This window comes from Cetorhinus maximus, chromosome 6, assembly GCF_964194155.1.
Source record: "Cetorhinus maximus chromosome 6, sCetMax3.hap1.1, whole genome shotgun sequence".
NCBI classification, from domain to species: Eukaryota; Metazoa; Chordata; class Chondrichthyes; order Lamniformes; family Cetorhinidae; genus Cetorhinus; species Cetorhinus maximus.
The window spans coordinates 123,470,768-123,490,635 of record NC_135884.1 but is presented as its reverse complement, the minus strand read 5'-3'; the positions used below and the strand labels follow the sequence as shown (position 1 = coordinate 123,490,635).

The 19,868-nt window shown below is 43.5% G+C and overlaps 1 protein-coding gene across 1 annotated transcript in view; it reads left to right on the top strand.

Moving 5' to 3' along the window:
* Positions 1-19,868, top strand: part of slc7a5 (solute carrier family 7 member 5) — an 86,455-nt gene that overhangs the window by 57,422 nt on the left and 9,165 nt on the right. The window contains exons 5-8 of the mRNA XM_078544432.1: positions 1,525-1,648; positions 2,857-2,960; positions 7,012-7,108; positions 18,641-18,790. Coding sequence (XP_078400558.1) covers positions 1,525-1,648; positions 2,857-2,960; positions 7,012-7,108; positions 18,641-18,790 — 475 coding nt within the window. The remainder of the gene's footprint in view (positions 1-1,524; positions 1,649-2,856; positions 2,961-7,011; positions 7,109-18,640; positions 18,791-19,868) is intronic.

The window sequence follows — 19,868 nt, the reverse complement described above, 5'->3', positions numbered from 1 at the left end:
GGGATTAAGGTAGAAATTGACCTCTCATTAACAAACCTGAAAGAAAATCCATGGAATTTAACATGAAACAGAGAAGATGCTGTCAGTTTCACAGAATAATGTTAGAGAAAGCTGGCAGTTTCACTGTCATTAAAACTATAAAATCTGGGACATTTGTAGTTTTTACTTTAGACATCAATCAAGCTAAACATCACCACCATATAAATTATAGTACTAAACAAGGCCAACCATTTGGACTGCTTGAGTGAACTAATTATAATTATATAAGTTTATAATTAGTTAGGAAAGAAAGAATAATTTAGCAGTGTCTTAAAGCATGTCCTAAACATAAGCATAAAGATTTTGTGGCTTTGTTTAAGCCCTGATCTAAGTTTGGAGAGCTATCTTTTTTTTAATGTTCTCCTGTTTGGAATCTAATACAGTGGGGTAATTTTAACCTAACTTGCTGGGCGGGAAACCAGTGGAATCCAATATTAAATGAAGAGTAAAATCAGGAGAGAGGATATAAATCAGAGTTGCCAATTTCTGGATGGGTGGTTTAGGTTAAGATTAAGCCCAGAGTGTCTGAGAACTTTCATGGAAGAATCATACAATTTTAAAGCACAGAAGGAAGCCATTCAGCCCATCATTGAAAGTTCCAACTGATTTAGTCCCACCCCTACAGTCTTCTCCCCATAACACTGCAAATGAGTCCTCTTGAAATACGTATGGAGTTGCCTTTTGAAATCTGATGATGCCACTACCCTTTCAGGTAGTGCAGTCCGGAACTTAACAATTCTCCATGAAGACAAACTTCCCTTCATTTCCCCCCCCTAATTCTTTTGCTGATTATTTTAAGAGAACAATTTCAGCTTCTCCATTCTCCCCCACATAACTGGAGTCCCTCATTCCTGATATCATCTTGTTAAACATTCTTGGTACCCTCTTCAAGGCTTTGATATCCTTTCTGAAGTATAGTGCCCATAATTATACATGATACTCCAGCTGAGGCCTAACTGGAGATTTTTAAAGGTTTAGCACAGCTTCCTTACTTATGCATCTATTTCCAAAATCAAGTACAACTCAATGTAATTGTCCTTGAAAATCAGTGATGTTTCCTGTTACTATAAAGGTTCCTTCAGTTCCCCAGCCTATTAATTGATTTGTAACACAGTAAATGATCATTGGCTTTAAAGCTATTGAATAAAGGCAGTTATCCCAAAGATCAAATAAAATAACATTCCTTCTACGAAAAGAGCTAAACCATTCCTGTTTGCTGCAAAAACTGTACTGGGCGTTTTTGTGGGTCCACTGCTTATTAATATAATTCCTGAATGTTAAAGTCTCGGATCTTTGCCTTGTGCAGTCTATGCAATACAACCTGCACCATTGGAATATTACATGCCTGTGCTTCATAACCATGCTGTGAGAACTGTACAATAAGCGATTGTTGTGCCTGCTACTCTAAAAAGATCAATAGATTTTCGTGAATATGTGAATTTTCATCTAGCATTCTTACCATTAATAATCTTTTTTGTTCCTCAGAAATTTGCCTCGTGCTATCATCATCTCCATGCCCATAGTGACTGTTGTTTATGTGTTGACCAATATGGCATATTTTACTACTCTGTCTCCTGAGGCAATGCTACACACACAGGCTGTTGCTGTGGTAAGTGGTTACAGTTGAATGATCATGAGCATCCATTAGTTTGAAACATGATTTTAGTGACATATATAACTAAGTAGTTTTGCCAATTTTTTTGCAAGTGACATCGATGGCTCTGCATTTAGCTATTAATATGAATATTGTTCTTATTACTTCCATGAAATTTCATGGCTTCATCATAATTGTCTGACCAGGAGATATGAATCCTGGAGCTTGGATGGGTGTATACTGCACAAGATATAAGTTGCATCTTTCTTTTCTGTTTCACAGAAATTATTCTGTTTTTCCTGTAAATTTGATAACCCACAAAGGAGTTGACATGTTGCCCACAATGGTTGCAGAAGACTAATCCTTAGCATGGCTTCAAACTTTGCAAAACAAGGACATGGATGCATTTGGCTATTTTTACAAGTGCTTTTATATTTGCAACTTTTATTTAATCCGCATTTTGATTCATTGCAAGCATCCTGAATGTGTTCTCTTCAAGAATGGCATAATCTGCACTGTAGATATCTCCATAACTTGTTGGATTGTGTAACTTGCAGACAGGGAGCACTTTTTAGGGCATGTGACTACAAAGCTGAATTTCTATTCCAGTGTCTGGAATTTGTTTTTAAGATTCTGTTGTAAGGGAAATTCATTTCCTGTAACTAAGAGGTCAGGTGAAATGGTTGTTTTCTGCTTTCACTCGTCAAATAACTTTTTTCCTGGGACAAGGAACAATGTTGGAAGCATGCGTGGTAGAATCTGTCTATCAGCTACACAATTTCTCTGTTCATTCTGTTTCTTCTCCTACACTGTGCATGGAATTTTGTTGGTAAAATAAACCAATATTCACAGTCAAAAGTGGATGAAAATATTTTGGTATAAAAACAGAAAGTGCTGAAAAACTCAGCAGGTCTGCCAGAAAGAGAGAAACAAGAGTTAATGTTTCAAGGCCAATGTGACTCTTCTCCGAAAAAACTTTCTGTTCTTATTTCAGCTCTTCAGCACCCAGAGTATTTTGCTTTTATTTTAGAAAACATTTTGGTTCTGTATTGCCCAAGTTAAGCACTCTTTGAAGTAAGCATTTAACCATACAGGTGCACAAAATCTAAACTGATTGCTTTTTACATTAGCCTTTTATGCTGAATTATTTCCAACCTGAAGTCGAGTTGCAGTATTTGTTTTCTTTGTTTATTTTAAGACTGTGTTTTTCCTTATTTTTGTAGGAGTTTGGTAATATCCACCTGGGAGTGATGGCCTGGATTGTCCCTGTATTTGTAGGACTCTCTTGTTTTGGTTCTGTCAATGGATCGCTCTTCACTTCATCTAGGTAACCTTATTAAAATGTTGTAATTTTATATTTGGCATTATTGCAATTAATAAACATCTATGTTAATAAGCCTTTTAAATGCCTTGTAACGTATTATATGGATCGGTAAATCAGTGCTCCGTTCTTGCAGCTCCTTGACAAATAGTGTTTTTCAAAATCATTAGATTAACAAGCACTTCAACTGAACTATCTTAGGTACAGTTTGGTCTTGATATTTTGATGCTGCATTGCAGATTGCAGATTGCAGAGACATCAGACAAAGATAACCATCACCGATCTTGATTTTCCTCCCTCTTCCATTGTAGGGAACTAGATAGCTAGAATCCAGAACCTCTCATTGCATGTAAACATGGAAGGAAGATCCCAGGAATCCACCCGATTCCCTTCTTTCTGTCATTGTTGTCGCCTTCTGGAGAGTAAACTAGTGGTCGTCATTGGGGTCACAGTGGAAGCCTGCAAGAACACTTTTTGATGGGACAGGGCACAAGAGTGGTACCTTTTCCTCTCTGCTAGCCCCAGAAAATTATCTTGTTTAGCCTTTTACAGAAATTCTTGTTTACCACTTGGGGACAGTTCTGTCTCTTTAATTTGGACTCTTCCTCTTCTGATGCATCATGGGTACTTCATCTTCCAACCCCAATAGTGCTTGTTCACTGTTCCTGGCATTGATCCCACCCTGATTCTCTTCTAGCAGTGAAAATGCCTTGCAATAAAATTCAGACCAAAATGTTATAAACTATTTTTCATAAGTAACTTGCTTCTCTGCACACCTGGCACTAGCATGGTTATCTGTTAGGTCGCTCAGGCTGTACAATTGGTAGCAATCTGGACTCTTGATTCAAAGGTTTGTTGGTCCAGTTCCCACTTCACCACATAATTTAGGCTGACACTTCAATGCTGTACTCAGAGCTCTGTGTTGTTGAACACACTGACTTTTGGGCGTGATATTAATCTGAGGAGTTGTCTGCTTGCTTAGTTGGGCTTAGAAACCCCTTGACTTCTATTTGTCCTGGCCAATATTATTCCTTTACGCAAAAGCATCAAAAAAATCATTCATTTTCTGTTCATGAGACCCTGGCACAAATTGGCTGGCATTTTTCCCATATAACAAAAGTAAACCATTTATTGTGAAGCAATTTAAGACATTCTGAGAATTTGATAAGGCATTATATCGACACAACTTGCTTGTTTTTTGTCACGAGATTCATATGGCTTCACCTCCCCAATAGAACAGCACTGGTAAGCTGAGTTGTGGAGAATCCAGTTCTGCTGGATTAATTGTATTATCAGTTTACTAAGATTTATAGCTGTGGTGTTAGGTGTTTTTCAACACAATGGCAACAATGGTAGCCAGCGCAAATAGTAAGTGCAAAAGGGCCTGGGAGCCCTTGTTCTATTCCAGAAAACCAGTTGGTGAAAGTAGAACTGGAGCCAATCTTTCCTTGGTCTAAAATTTGTTTGAAGAATGAAACATTACATACATACAGTTCCTAACTCAACTAGACCACAGCTTCAATACCGGTCTCCTTACATGTGTTCAAGTGACACCCCAATTAATGCCCACCGCCTGCTCGCCATTAAACAATTAATGCAGTAAAATCCCGCCTTTTGCAACTTCCTTATTCGCTTACTTATTCGTTTTCACTTACCCGCGCTTTGTACTTGGTACACCGCATTTCCATCGTGTGAGCAATGTTCGCTTATCCGTGTTTGAAAGGCCCAAATCTCTGCACTGATTCTTTGATAGGCACACCATTTGGGCAGAGCTCGAGTGTGGGATCAGTTAACTTACCCCAAGATATCAGTTTAATCATTAATTAATTTTCAAAAGATCTTTATTTTATAATAGCTGTTCGCAAATGCGCAAATCAGATTTGTCTCACAATGTAATGTGTTCCAGGTCAATGGATTTGGGAGAAGCAGTGAACACAAGTTTGAACTATATGAGTAGAAATAGACTGGATATTAGGTGATTTGTCTCTTCTCGGAGAAAAGTGAGGTTCTGGCTGGTGTGGTAGGTGCTGACTCTCCGAATACTTTGAGAGGGAACTGAATTAGTTCCTGCCAAGGACAGAAATCACATAATACAGAATGTAAGTGTCTTTATAAATCTTTGTAATCCTTAGTTCATGGCATCTCCTTGTCTGGTTTCAGTGACCTGAGGGGAAGGGATTGGAGAGGAATTTTCCAGAATATATTTTACCCCTTGTTGGCCCTGGGTTTTTCTATTTTTCATTAACTGTGATTTTTAAATGGGTTGCGAGTAAAACTTCCAGTGCTGGAAATCGGAAACAAAAAGTAAAAATGTGGAGTATACACAGCAGGTCTAACAGCTTCAGTGAAGAGAAGCACAGGTTATTGTAGAGTACTGTAACTGCCCAAACCAGTGCTGCCCGTGCATGGCTGGAACCCATTTAAATGAGTCTCCTTCAAAAGTATGTTCCTTCTGTGCGATTTCACCTTTTGCGATGTTTTGCAGGAACATAACCCGTGCGAACGGCGGGACTTAATACAATTAATAGCCTGTGCACAAGCTTTGCACTAGACATTTATGTACGATACATGTACTATAATCCATTTGGAATGGCCACTAAAGGGAGACCAGGTTAAATACATTGACCTGCATCAGCCCAGCCCCTGCCTAGTATTGTCTTTCCTAGTGCCCCTGCTTTCCCTCCCCTTCATCCTATGAATAAAAACAAAAATTGCTGGAAAAACTCAGCAGGCCTGACAGTATCTGTGGAAAGGAAGACAGAGTTAACGTTTCGATTCCGTATGACTCGTCATCAGAACTAAAGAGAAATAGAAATGTGGTGAAATATAAGCTGTTTAAGGAGGGTAGGACAGGTGGAGCTGGATAGAGGGCCAGTGATAGGTGAAGGCAAAGGAGAGATTGCCAAAGATGTCATAAACAAAAGGACAAAGGGGTGTTGACAGTAGCGATATTAGCTAAAGGATGTGCTAATGGTGACATTAAGGGTAGAAAGCAGGACTATATACTACACCACATGAACTGCAGCGGTTCAGGAAGACAGCTCATCACCACCTCCTCAAGGGCAATTGGGGATGGGCAATAAACGCTGGCTGAGCAAGTGAAGCCCACATCCCGTAAAAATGAATTTAAAAATAAGTAAAATGCCTAAAGGTGCCTCACAGGAGTATTATTTAACAAAATTTGACACCGAGTCCCTGAGGAGATATCAGTGCAGATGATCAGAGGCTTGGTCAAAGATAGGGGTTTTATGGAGCATCTTAAAGGAGGAAAGAGAGGTGGAGAATTTTGGGAAGGGAATTCCAGAATTTAAGTCCTTGGTAGCTGAAGGCATGCCTGCCAATGGTAAACAAAGACTGGATGAGGATTTCAGCAGCAGATGAGGTGATGCGAGGGCAGAGTCAAGTAATGTTACAAAGGTGGAAATAGGAAGTCTTGGTAAGGGCGTAGAAATGTGGTTAGAAACTCAACTGGAGGTCATTGTAACACCAAGGTTGGGAAAAGTTTGGTTCAGCCTCAGACAGTTGCCTGAGAGGGATGGAGTCAGTGACTAGAAAATAGAATTTATGGCAGGGTCTGATGACAATGGCTGAAGTCTTCCCAGTATTTAATTGGAGAGGATTCCTGCCCTCTAATACTGGAGGTTGGACAAGCAATCTGACAATTTAGAGACAGTGGAAGGGCCAGTTGATAGAGGTGACGGTGAGGTAAACTTGGGTGTTGTGAACTGTGATGCTGTATTTTCTGAAGATGTTGTCGGCGGCAGCATGCAGATGAGAAGTAGCAGAGGCCAAGGCTAGATCCTTGTGAGACATCAAAGATAATGGTACATGAGTGAGAAACGAAGCCATTACAGATGATTCCCTGGCTTTGAGTGGATAGACAAGGGCAGCCCCATCTAGCTAGATGACACTGGAAAGGCGTAGGAGGATGATGCGGATGGGTCAAGAATCAGCATTTCCCAGGAAACTGAATTCATCTTTTAATATCAGTAAGTGTTTGCTTTCCCTGCTGCACCTGTTTTTTTTTAACCTCAATAGTTCTTTTTTATTATTGCAGATTATTCTTTGTGGGGTCACGAGAAGGTCACTTGCCCAGCCTCCTGTCTATGATTCACCCAACACATTATACTCCCTTGCCATCATTAATATTTACGGTGAGTAACTCCTGGTCATGTTTTACTGTGAAAACAGACAAATTGCTGCTCGACAATTGTTTGCTTAATTTTTTTTAATGGGCTTACAAAGTTCAACACCAACCCCGTTATATTATTCAAAACAACTGTATTTATATTACTGAGTACATGAGGATTTTCAAATAACTGCAGTAATGTTGTATAATTGCAATTATAAGTTACTAATACAGAATTGTAACATGCACAAATGGCAAACTACCTGGTGAGAAGCTATTTTGAAACCATCAATTTGGTTCCTGATATCTGCTGTTTGGTCCTTGATTTGATCCAGATTAAGATGCCCCAGGTTTGTTTATTTATTTATTTTTATTCATTTACGGGATGTGGGCTTCGCTAGCTGGCCCTGCATTTATTGCCCTGAGAAAGTGGTGGTGAGCTATCTTCTTGAACCGCTGAAGCCCACATGGTGTAGGTACACCCAAAAGTGCTGTTAAGGAGGGAGTTCCAGAATTTTGACCCAGCAACAGTGAAAGAATGGCAATATATTTCCAAGTCAGGATGGTGAGTGGCTTGGAGGGGAACTTTCAAGTGGTGGTGTTCCCATGGTGTCTGCTGCCCTCGTCCTTCTAGATGATGGCAGTCATGGGTTTGGAAGGTGCTATCTAAGGAGCCTGGGTGAGTTTCTGAGGTGCAACTTGTAGATGGTGCACATTGCTGCCACCGTTCATCGGTGGTGGAGGGAATTAATCTTTGAGGAAGGGGTGCCAATCAAGTGGGCTGCTTTGTCATAGATGGCGTCAAGCTTCTTGAGTGTTGTTGGAGCTGCACTCATCCAGGCAAGTGGAGAGTATTCCATCACACTCCTAACTTGTGCCTTGTAGATGGTGGACAGGCTTTGGGGAGTCAGGAGGTGGGTTACTCACTGCAGGATTCCTAGCCTCTGACCTGCTCTTGTAGCCACAGTATTTATATGGCTAGTCCCGTTCAGTTTCTGGTCAAAAGCAACCCCTAGGATGTTGATTGTGGGGGATTCAGCTGTGGTAAAGCCATTGAATGTCAAGGGGCAATGGTTAGATTCTCTCTTGTTGGAGATGGTTATTGCCTGGCATTTGTGTGGTGCAAATGTTGCTTGCCACTTGTCAGCCCAAGCCAGGATATTGTCCAGGACTTGATGCATATGGACATGGACTGCTTCAGTATCTGAGGAGTCATGAATGGTGCTGAACAATGTGCAATCATCAGTAAACATCCCCACTTCTGACCTTATGCAGGAAGGAAGGTTGTCAATGAAGCAGCTAAAGATGTTTGGCCCTAGGACTGTACCATGAGGAACTCCTGTAGTGGTGACCTGGAACTGAGATGATTGACCGCAGCCATCTTCCTTTGTGCTATGAATGACTCTAGCCAGCGGAGAGTTTTCCCATTGTCTCCATTTTTGCTAGGGCCCCTTGATGTCACACTCGGTCAAATGCAGCCTTGATGTCAAGGGCAGTCACTCTCACCTCACCTCTGGAGTTCAGCTCTTTTGTCCATGTTTGAACCAAGGCTGTAATGAGGTCTGAAGCTGAGTGATCCTGGCAGAACCCAAACTGAGCGTCAGTGAGCAGGTTATTACTAAGCAAGTGCCGCTTGAGAGCACTGTTGATGACCTCCTCCATTACATTACTGATGATCGAGAGTAGACTGATGGGGTGGTAATTGGCCGGGTTGGATTTGTCCTGCTTTTTGTGCCGGACATATCTGGGCAATTTTTTACATAGCTGGGTAGATGCCAGTGTTGTAGCTGTACTGGAATAGCTTGGCTAGTGGCACAGCAAGTTGTAGAGCACAAGTCTTCAGTACTATTGCTGGAATATTGTCAGGGCCCATCTTCTTTGCAGTATCCAGTGCCTTCAGCAATTTCTTGGTATCACATGGAGTGAATCGAATTGGCTGAAGACTGACATCTGTGATGCTGGGGACCTCTGGAGGAGGCTGAGATGGATCATCCACTCAGCACTTCTGGCTGAATATTGTTGCGAATGCTTCAGTCTTACCTGTTGCACTGATGTGCTGGTCTTCCCCATCTTTGTGGATGGGGATATATGTGGAGCCTCCTCCTCCAGTGAGTTGTTTAATTGTCCACTGCCATTCACGACTGGATGTGGCAGGACTGCAGAGTTTAGATCCGACCTGTTGGTTGTGAAATCACTTAGCTCTGTCTATCACTTGCTGCTTATGCTGTTTGGCACACAAGTAGTCCGGTGTAGCTTCACCAGGTTGACACCTAATTTTTAAGTGTGCCGGTATTCCCTCACCACCTGCAGCAGATCCAGTCTATCAGCTATGTCCTTTAGAAATATACCAGCTCGGTCTGTGGTGGTGCTACTGAGCCACACTTGGTAGTGAACATTAAACTCCCCCACCCGGAGTACATTCTGCACCCTTGCCACCCTCAGTGCTTACTCCAAGTCCCCCAAGTGGTGTTCAGTATGGAGGAGTACTGCTTCATTAGCTGAGGGGTTGGGGAGGATCGGAACGTCATAAGCAGCAGGAGGTTTCCTTGCCCGTGTTTAACCTGATCCAATGAGACGTTATGGGGGCAGGGGTCAATGTCGAGGACTCCCAGGGCAACTCCTTCCCGACTGTATACCACTGTGTCGCCACCTCTACTGGGTCTGTCCTGCCAGTTGGACTGGACATACCCAGGGATGGTGATGCTGGTGTCTGGGACATGATCTGTAAGGTATGATTCTGTCAGTATGATTATGTCAGGCTGTTGCTTGACTAGTCTGTGAGACAGCTCTCCAAGTTTTGGCACTGGACTCCAGATGTTTGTAAGGAGGACTTTTCAGGGACCCAGGGCTGGGTTTGCCATTGTCGTCGTTGTTTCTGGTGTCCAGGTCGATGCCGGGTGGTCGATTCGATTTCATTCTTTTTTATTGACTTTTTAGCGGTTTGTTACAACTGAGTGGCTTGCTAGGCCATTTCATAGGGCATTTAAGAGTCAACTACATTGCTGTGGGCCTGGAGTCACATCTAGGCCAGAGCAGGTGAAGACAGCAGATTTCCTACCCTGAAGGACATTAGCGAATCAGATGGGTTTTTATGACAATTGACAATGGTTTCATGATCATCATTAGACTTTTAGTTCCAGATTTTTATTGAATTCAAATTCCACCATCTGCTTGGTGCGATTCGAACCCAGAGCATTACCCTGGGTTTCTGGATTAGCAGTCGGGTGAGAACACCACCCCAGGGCCTGCTGAGATCTTATTTGCAGTGCAGGAATTTTTGATTTCATCGAAGTGGGAGCAGTAAATGCATTGTCAAGTCATTGTGTAGTTACGCTATTACAAGAAAAAAACAAGTGGGTGCAAAATTGCTGTTGCGGTTGTACAAGAGAAGAGGAAATTTGAGGTTAACCAGTGTTGCTGGTTGAATAAGATGATGCATCACTACTCCATTTGTGTGTGCTTTCACTAACCTTTCAAAACCATGGAATTAAAAAAGGAATTGTGCAGCTCTGACAATTAAAGATTTGTTTGAAATATGTGTTGTCTTTACATACAAGTGTAGCATGTCCTTTTTTCCCAAAACTTGTGCACTGGAGAGGTACAGAAGTTTTAAGGCAGGCAACAATATACATAACAATAACATTTACACTTGTGTGTGTCTTTAACAAAGAAAATGTCCCTATACAATTCACAGAGGTGTAAGGAATACAGAAAGGAACATTCGGCGATGGCAAAGATTTCTTCAGAGGATAGTTTTAAACATGATGAGTAAGGTAGAACCGGCAGAAGAGCTTAGAAGGGAATTCGAATGTTGGGCCTGGAAGCTGAAGGCACAGCACCAATTAGCTGGGCAAAAAGAGAGGTAAACAGGAGGCTAATGTCAGTGGAATAGAGGGATCAGGCAGGAGGGTCCACAAAAAGCAGGACAAATCCAACCCAGCCAATTATCAGCCCATCAGTCTACTCTCGATCATCAGGAAAACGATGGAAGGGGTCGTCGCCAGTGCTATCAAGCAGCACTTATCAGCAATAACCTGCTCACTGACTCTCAGTTTGGGCTCTGGCGGGGGCATTCAGCTCCTGACCTCATTACAGCCTTGGCCCAAACATGGACAAGAGCTGAACTTGTGATGTGAAAGTGACTCCCTGGACATCAAGACAGCATTTGACTGAGTATAGTCTGGCAAAACTGGAATCAATGGCCCTGATTTTCAACATTTTCCGGCTCCACAAACCTAACCTGGGAAAAAAAGGCCCAGAAATTGGGATTTTTGTTCTGGGGGGTGAGCTATATCAGAAATCGGGCCCACCGACCCCAGAACCAGTGCAGAAGCAGCCAGGTGCGAAGGAGGTCTGGCTGGAAGGCCTGCCTCGGTGCTCTGACACTATGTGAAAGATTGAAAAAATAATAAAGAACATCCAGCTGTCACCCCTCGCCACATGCCCCATTCATACCAACCCATGCAACCTCATGCCCTTCACCCACCCCTTAATGACCTCCATACCACCCATGCCAACCTATGCCGCTGTACCCACCCCATGGCTCCTCATTAGGCCAGCTCATGCCCTCTACTCATCCCTATGGTCCTTAATAGCCACTATGCCAACAAAGTGCCAAATCATGCCAACCGATGTCCCCCTTTGCCCTTATCCCTCCTTGACAGCTCACCTAGTATCAACCATGGGCAAACCTCAGTAGCCATGCTGACATAAAATAAAATTATATGTCTATTGATGATGTCACGATTTTTTAAAAAAATCTCATTGAAACAAACACACATATGAATTAGGAGCAGGAGTAGGCCACTCAGCCCCTCAAGCCTGCTGCGCCATTCAATAAATTATGGCTGATCTGATTGTAACCTCAACCCCACATTCCTGCCTACCCCCAATAACCTTTCAGCCCATTGTTAATCAAGAATCTATCTGGTTCTGCCTTAAAAATATTCAAAGAATCTGCTTCCATCGCCTTTTGAGGAAGAAAGTTCCAAAGACTCACTACCCACTGAGAGAAAAATTCTCCTCGTCTCTGTCTTAAATGAGCGCCCCCCTCATTTTTAAACAGTGACCCCTAGTTCTAGACCCTCCCACAAGAGGAAGCATCCTCTTTACACCCACCCTGTCAAGACTCTTCAGAATCTTAAAGTTCATACACTGAAATTCCTTCAACTACTCTCTTACAAAAATAAACATTTCACTCATGTACTTCATCTCTAATGAAAACAGACATCTCTATTCCATTGTTAGGTTATCAAATCAGTCATGTAGCACAAATCCTATACTTATAGCCCTCAGGTTTATGTCAAAAGATTGAGTGAAATAGCCAGAACTGATTTATTTCAAAGCTGTACACATTTTTAAAAAAAATTTAAAGCCCAGAGGAGTTAAACTCCTTGACTGCTTTGACAGTTCCAATGAGTTTTGAAAGCAATTTGACATATTGACAGTTCTTTGACAGCTTTCACAGTTCTTGGACACCTTTACAGTCCTTTGATGGCTTTAACAGTTCCAGTGCTCTTTTTATGCACATTCATGTCTAGTTTTAACACTCGCAAAGGGCACCTGACCTCTCCCAAAGGTACCTGACCTCTCCCAGAGAGTACCTGACCTCCACCAAAGGGCACCTGACCTTGTCCATTGGTGTCCTGGGACTATATCCAAAGATGTACCTTATCTCTACAAAAGGGTACCCTGGCTATCCAAATGATTGTACAAGGTTCAGACCTGCTCTGATCAGGCCTAATCTGCACACTTCGGGTTTCAAGCACCTAGCTTCCCAAAATCACACGAATGGCGGCAGCTGCTGGGCATGTTCACTGATGACTTCACAATGATCAGTACCATTCATGACTCCTGAGATACTGAAGCAGTACGTGTCCATATGAAGCAAGACTAGAATAACATACAGGCATGGGCTAATAAGTGACAAGCAACATTCACGCCACACAAATGCCAGGCAATGACCATCTCCAAGAAGAGAAAATCTGATCATCTGCTCTTAACATTCAGTGATAATACCATTGCTGAATCCCCCATGATCAACATCCGGGGGTTATTATTGAATTGTCCAGAAACTAAACTGGACTAGCCATATAGATACTGTGGCTACAAGAACAGATTGGAGATTGGGAATTCTGCAGTGAGTAATTCACCTCTTGACCTCCCCAAAGCCTGTCCACCATTTACAAGGCAGAAATCAGGAGTGTGATGGAATGCTCTCCACTTGCCTAGATGAGTGCAGATCCAACAACACTCAAGACACCATCCAGGACAAAGCAGCCTCCCTGATTGGCACCCCATCCACCACCTTCAACATCTACTCCCTCCACACCAGCGCACAGTCGCAGCAGTGTGTACCATCTACTAGGTGCACTGCAGCAACTCATCAAGGCTCCTTTGACAGCACCTTCCAAACCTGTGACTTCTAGCACCTGGAAAGACAAGGGTAGCAAATGCATGGGAACACCACCATCTGCAAGTTCCCATCCAAGCTACTCACCATCCTGACTTAGAACTATATCGCCATTCCTTCACTGTCATTGGGTCAAAATCCTGGAACTCCCTCCCTTCAGCACTGTGGATGAACCTGCACCACATGGACTGCAGCGGTTCAAGAAGGCAGCTCACCACCACCTTCTCAAGGGCAGTTAAGGATGGGCAATAAATGCTGGCCCAGCCAGCAATGCCCACATCAGGTAAACAAAAAAGGACTAGATAGTGTCATTACAAAATAAAGAAACATGGAATATTTTGCTGACCAAATCAAAACGTAATTTGAAAGAATGTTACCTGGGTGAAACAGTTTTGCAGTGAAGAGTATGTTGGTTGCCATTGGCTGTTTGTGTCCACATTACTACAGATTAAAATACTCTATAGAGTTGTGTATGTGCATGGTGCAATCGGCTATAGCTACAGTGAATCTGATTTTCTATTGACACCAAGCAGAGAGGCTTCTTAAAATATAGATAGAATCCTGACCCACATGATTGAACCCTCACATATAACAAAGATTACATAATGTAGCACACAAATAGCATAGACTGAAAGTGTAAATGTTTCAGCTGACTTGAAGCAGTAGACTCTGAAGTGATTCTTATCATGATTGACAGCTCTGCTTGATGAAAGAATATAAATTGATGCAGGTTGCCTTGTAACGGGCTTCAAGTTAAACTCGCTGCCTGTCCAACTGTGAACTTTCAATGGTGAGAGTAGCAGGTCTCTGATGTTCACTTTCTGTCCTTCCAAAAAAATTAAAGGAGAATTATTGCACAGTCCAGTCTGTTTGTGTATTCTGTGAGAGGTTGACGTATTGCTTACATTTCCTGGTTTGGCAAATGGTTTCCCTGATAGAAAGTTGAAGCTCTGAACATATTGTTCTTTTCCTTTAGTGAAAGAAACAAAGATGCAAGATAAAATTCCCTGGCACATTACTAACAGCCTGATGCAATTTTTGACAAGAACAGTGGATACAAATCTGTTTGAGTAGTAAACAAGGCCCGATGGGCTAGATTCACCTCTTCAGGGGTGTACATGTTGGTGTGGGATTCCCATCCACCTCCCTGAGACTTCTGCAACCCTGACCTATTTTCTTGGATTGGGTGTTATTTGTTACAGAGGGTGGGCTTCAAGACTGAATCCTGCCACAATCGGAAGCCCTCACCTGCTGGGGCCAGGACATGTAGCAGTGGTTTAGTGGCATCACTACTACAGCACCAGATGAATTGAAGGTGGCGACATGGTGTTAATGTCACAAGACTAGCAATCCAAAGGCCCAGGCTAATAGCTGTAGGGACACAGGTTCAGATTCCACCAACACAGCTGATGAATTTTAAACTCAAATTAATAAATTTGGAATTAAAAGCTAGAGTCGGTAATAGTGACCATGAAACCATTGTCAATTGTTGTAAAAACGTTTCTGGTTCAGTAATGTCCTATAGGGAAGGAAATCTTCTGTCCTTACCTGGTCTGGCCTACATTTGACTCCAAACCCACAGCGATGTGGTTGACTCTTAAATGCCCTCTGAAGTGGCCTAGCAAACCAATCAATTGTGTCAAAACTGTTATGAAGTCTAAAAGCAATGAAACAGGATGAACTATCAGGTATTGACCTAGAGACCGGAAACAACAATGGCACACCCCCTGTCAATCCTGCAAAGTCCTTACTGGGGGCATGTGCCAAAATTGGGAGAGCTGTCCCACAATGAGTCAAGCAACAGCTTACCATAGTCATCCTCACAGAATCATATCTTTCAGATCATGTCCCAGACATCACCATAACCATCCCTGTCCCACTGACAGGACAGACCCACCAGTCGTGGCGGCACAGGGGTATATACAGTCAGGAGGGAGTTGCCCTGGGAGTCCTCAGCGTCGACCCTGGACCCCATGAAGTCCAATGGCATCAGATTAAACGTGGGCAAGGAAACCTCCTGCTGGTTACCACCTACTGCCCCCCATCAGCTCCTCCATTTTGAACACCACTTGGAGGAAGTATTGAAGGTGGCAAGGGCACAGAATATATTATGGGTGGGGGACATCAGTGTCCATCATCAAGGGTGCCTCAGTAACACCACTATTGGCCAAACTTGCTGATTCCTAAAGGACATAGCTACTAGACTGTATATGCAGCAGGCGGTGAAGGAACCAATGAGGAAAAAAGCTACTTGACCTTGTCCTCACCGATCTACCAGCTGCAGGTGCATTTGTCCATGAGAGTATTGGTAGGAGTAACCACCACACAGTCCTTGTGGAGACCAAGTCCCATCTTCACATTGAGGATACCCTCCATTGTGTTGTGTGACACTATTATTGTGCTAAATGGAATAGATTTCGAACAGATCTAGCAACTCAAAAGTGGGCATCCACGAGGCACTGTGAGCCAGCAGCAGAATTATATACAACCACAATCTGTAACCTCATGGCGTGGTATATCCCCTACTCTACCTTTACCATCAAGCCGGGGGGGTTCAATGAAGAGCGCAAAAGAGCATGCCTGAAACAGCGCCAGGTATACCTAAACATGAGGCATCAACCTGGTAAAGCTATAAAACAGGGCTACTTGCGTGCCAAACAGCAGAAGCAGCATGCAATGGACAGAGTTAAGCGATCCCACAAACAATGGATCAGATCTAAATTCTTCAGTCCTGCCACATCCAGTCGTGAACGGTGATGGACTATTAAATGACTCACTGAAGGAGGGGGCTTCACAAATATTCCCATCCTCAATGATGGGGGAGCCTCGCACATCTGTGCAGAAGACGAAGCTGAAACATTTGCAACCATCTTCAGCCAGAAGTGCCGAGTAGATGATCCATCTCGGACTCCTCCGGAGTCCCCAGCATCACAGATGCCAGTCTTCAGTCAATTCGATTCACTCCACTTAATATCGAGAAACAACTGAAGGTACTGGATACTGCAAAGGCTATGGGCCCTAACAACATTCCAGCAACAGTACAGAAGACTTGTGCTCCAATACTAGTCACGCCCCTAGCCAAGCTGATCCAGTGCAGCTACTACGCTGGCATCTACCCGGCTATGTGGAAAATTGCCCAGGTATGTCCTGTACACAAAATGCAGGCGAATCCAACTTGGTCGATTACCGTCCTATCAGTCAACTCTTGACCATCAGCAAAGTGATAGAAGGTGTCATTGACAGTGATATCAAGCAGCACTTACTCAGTAATAAACTGCTCACTGACTCTGTTTGGGTTCCACCAGGACCCCTCAGCTCCTGACCTCATTACAGCTTTGGTCCAAACGTGAACAAAAGAGTGGAACTCAAGAGGTGAGGTGAGAGTGACTGCCCTTGACATCAGGGCAACATTTGACCAAGTGTGGCATCAAGGAGCCCTAGCAAAACTGGAGTCAATGGAAATCAGGGGGAAAGTTCTCCACTGGTTGGAGTCATAACTAGCACAAATGAATTTGGTTGTTGGAGGTCAGTCCTGGGACATCATTCCAGGAGTTCCTCAGGCTAGTGTCCTGGGCCCAACCATCTACAGCTGCTTCATCAGTGACCTTCCTGCATCATAATGTCCAAAGTGGGAGTGATCATCATTGATTGCACAATGTTCAGCACCATTCACAACTTCTCAGATACTGAAGCAGTCCATTTGGATATGCAGCAACATGTGGACAAAATTCAGGCTTGGGCTGATAAATGGCAAGTAACATTGGCACCAGACAAGTGCCAGGCAATGACCATCTCCAACAAGAGAGAATCCAATCATCTCCCCTTGATGTTCAATGACATTACCATCGTTGAATCTCCCACTATCAATATCCTGGGGGTTACCATTGACCTGAAACTGAACTGGACCAGTCATATAAATACTGTGGCTATAAGAGCAGGAGAGAGGCTAGGAATTGTGTGGCAAGCAACTAACTTCCTGACTCCCTAAAGCCTGTTCACCATCTAAAAGGCACAAGTCAGGAGTGTGATGGAATACTCTACTCTTGCCTAAGCAGCCCACTCGTTTGGCACCCCAAACACAAACATTCATTCCGTCCATCACCGACGCACAGTAACAGCAGTGTGTACCATCTACAAGATGCACTGCAGGAACTCACCAAGCCTCCTTATCCTTAGACAACACCTTCCAAACCCATGACCGCTACCATCTAGAAGGACAAGGTCAGCAGACACATGGGAACACCACCATCTGGGAGTTCCCCTCCAAGCCACTCACCACCCTGACTTGGAGGTATATCGCCAATCCTTCACTGGGTCAAAATCCTGGAACTCCCTACCCAACAGCACTGTGGATGTACCTACACCACATGGACCTGCAGCGGTTAAAGAAGGCAACTCACCACCGCCTTCTCAAGGGCAGCTAGGGATGGGCAATAAATGCTGACCTAGCCATTGATGCCCACATCCCATGAATAAATTTTTTAAAAACCCGTTCCTGGAGGTGCATAGGCACTTTAAATACTATAATAAGGCTACATACCTCATTTTTATTCACCATTTGAAATTTAATCCCAACCGACCGAGCTTCCCATGCTAACCCTCCAGCTAAACCAAGGAGAGGGACTGCTATTTTCTACTAGGCCTTTCCACTTAGCAGCTGGGTTCAGTGTGCCTGGTCAACCTCCTACGATTGGACAACTTCCTCCAATCCTTCCGACCTCCCCCATGAGGCCTCCAGTTTTCTCTCCCCTGTCAATGAGGTTTCCAACCCTTTCCCTTCCCAGGCCACTATTTATTTTTCAGCTTTATCGCTTCACTTGCACCTCCCCACCATCTCCTCCACCCCACCTGCTAGTTAGAATATGGAACTACTTGGTCCTGTGACTGCTGCTACTGCTTCCCACCCGACTGGAACCCAAGCTTGTCAGCCATGTGCTCTTGTGGGTGGGGAACCTGTCAGTGATGTCAGACAGACAGTGCGGAGTCCACCCCCACTTCCAGATTTCCTGCACTCAACCAGACAGCACCCCTGCACCCGACCACCAATGCCCCAAATTGTTTCACTAAAGAAGAAATTGATTAAATCTTTGAAGCTCCATTTCTCTCCTGTTGCTGATGATGTTTTCTTTGTTCTTGTTTTTGCAGTGCTGCATGACTCTGTTGTACGCAATCTCTAATGACATTTACTCTGTCATTAACTTCTTCAGTTTCTTTAATTGGCTATGTATTGCATTAGCCATTGTTGGAATGATGTGGCTGCGCTACAAGAAACCTGAAATGGAGCGACCTATCAAGGTAAATGGGCAGTAACAATCCTGATGCATTTCACATGTGTACATAGGCAGCTTTGTGCATTGTACTGGAGGATTATCTTACTTGTGGCTGTAATATTATCAATTCATGCTATTCATTTTGAAGATAAATAGTACACCTAGACATTGGCTTTCCCAATAATTTCTAATTCGGCAATTTGTATCTGTAAAAAATAAAATCGCCCAGCCATCCAGGGGATAGTGCTCGGTAAAAGGGATACAATTTTTCGCGCAAGGAGGAGGAGGTCAGAAGTCTTAAGTCAGGTAATCTGTGCCACCTCTGCACAGCTCTTGGCGGTCATTTGCAGAGCTACTTTAAAAGAAACTTGGGGTTGGATTTTCCGGTCGTCGGGCGTGCGGGCCCAGGAGCAGCCACAAAATGGCCTGCCGCCTGCGATTGGGCCCCGACCGTGATTTTATGCTGGCTGGCCAATTAATGGGCAGCCGGTGTGAAAGGCGTGCTGACGAGTTCAGCGCTGCCGGGATGGGGGCGGGAGGAGGGCGAGCAGTAAAGCCTGTGCATGCATGGGGGAGTGTGCACGGAAAGCTTCCTGAAGTCACAGAGCTGCATCAGGGAGCTGAAGGACTTGTGCAATCAAAAAGAATGATTTTAAAAACATTTCCCAACATAGAACTCAGTAACAATAGCAGAAAGATAATAAAAGTTATGTCCAAAAGTTTTTAATTTTTAAAATTACTGTTGAAAACCTCACCTCGCCTCTCGCCTGTGGATGAAGTTTCATAAAAAAATGCCTGGCTGATTAGCCCACTCGCCAACCGTAGGGCTACAATGAAAACACTTAGACTTCTGAATGTTACTTCCACCCTCAGCACCTTCCTTTCTGGTCTGAGGAGAAACTTCCTGGGAATTCCCAGCCACTCCTTCTCTTCCCTGACTACCTACCTTCCTTTCACCTTCCCACTTTCCTTTTCCGATTTGAAAGGATGAAAAAAAAGGTTTAGCTCTATGAACTAACTCACAATTATAAGCTATCTCTGCTGCTTCTCTTACAGTGTGAACCCTCTGTTCTTCCACATGAATTCTCACTACCGAAGGGATT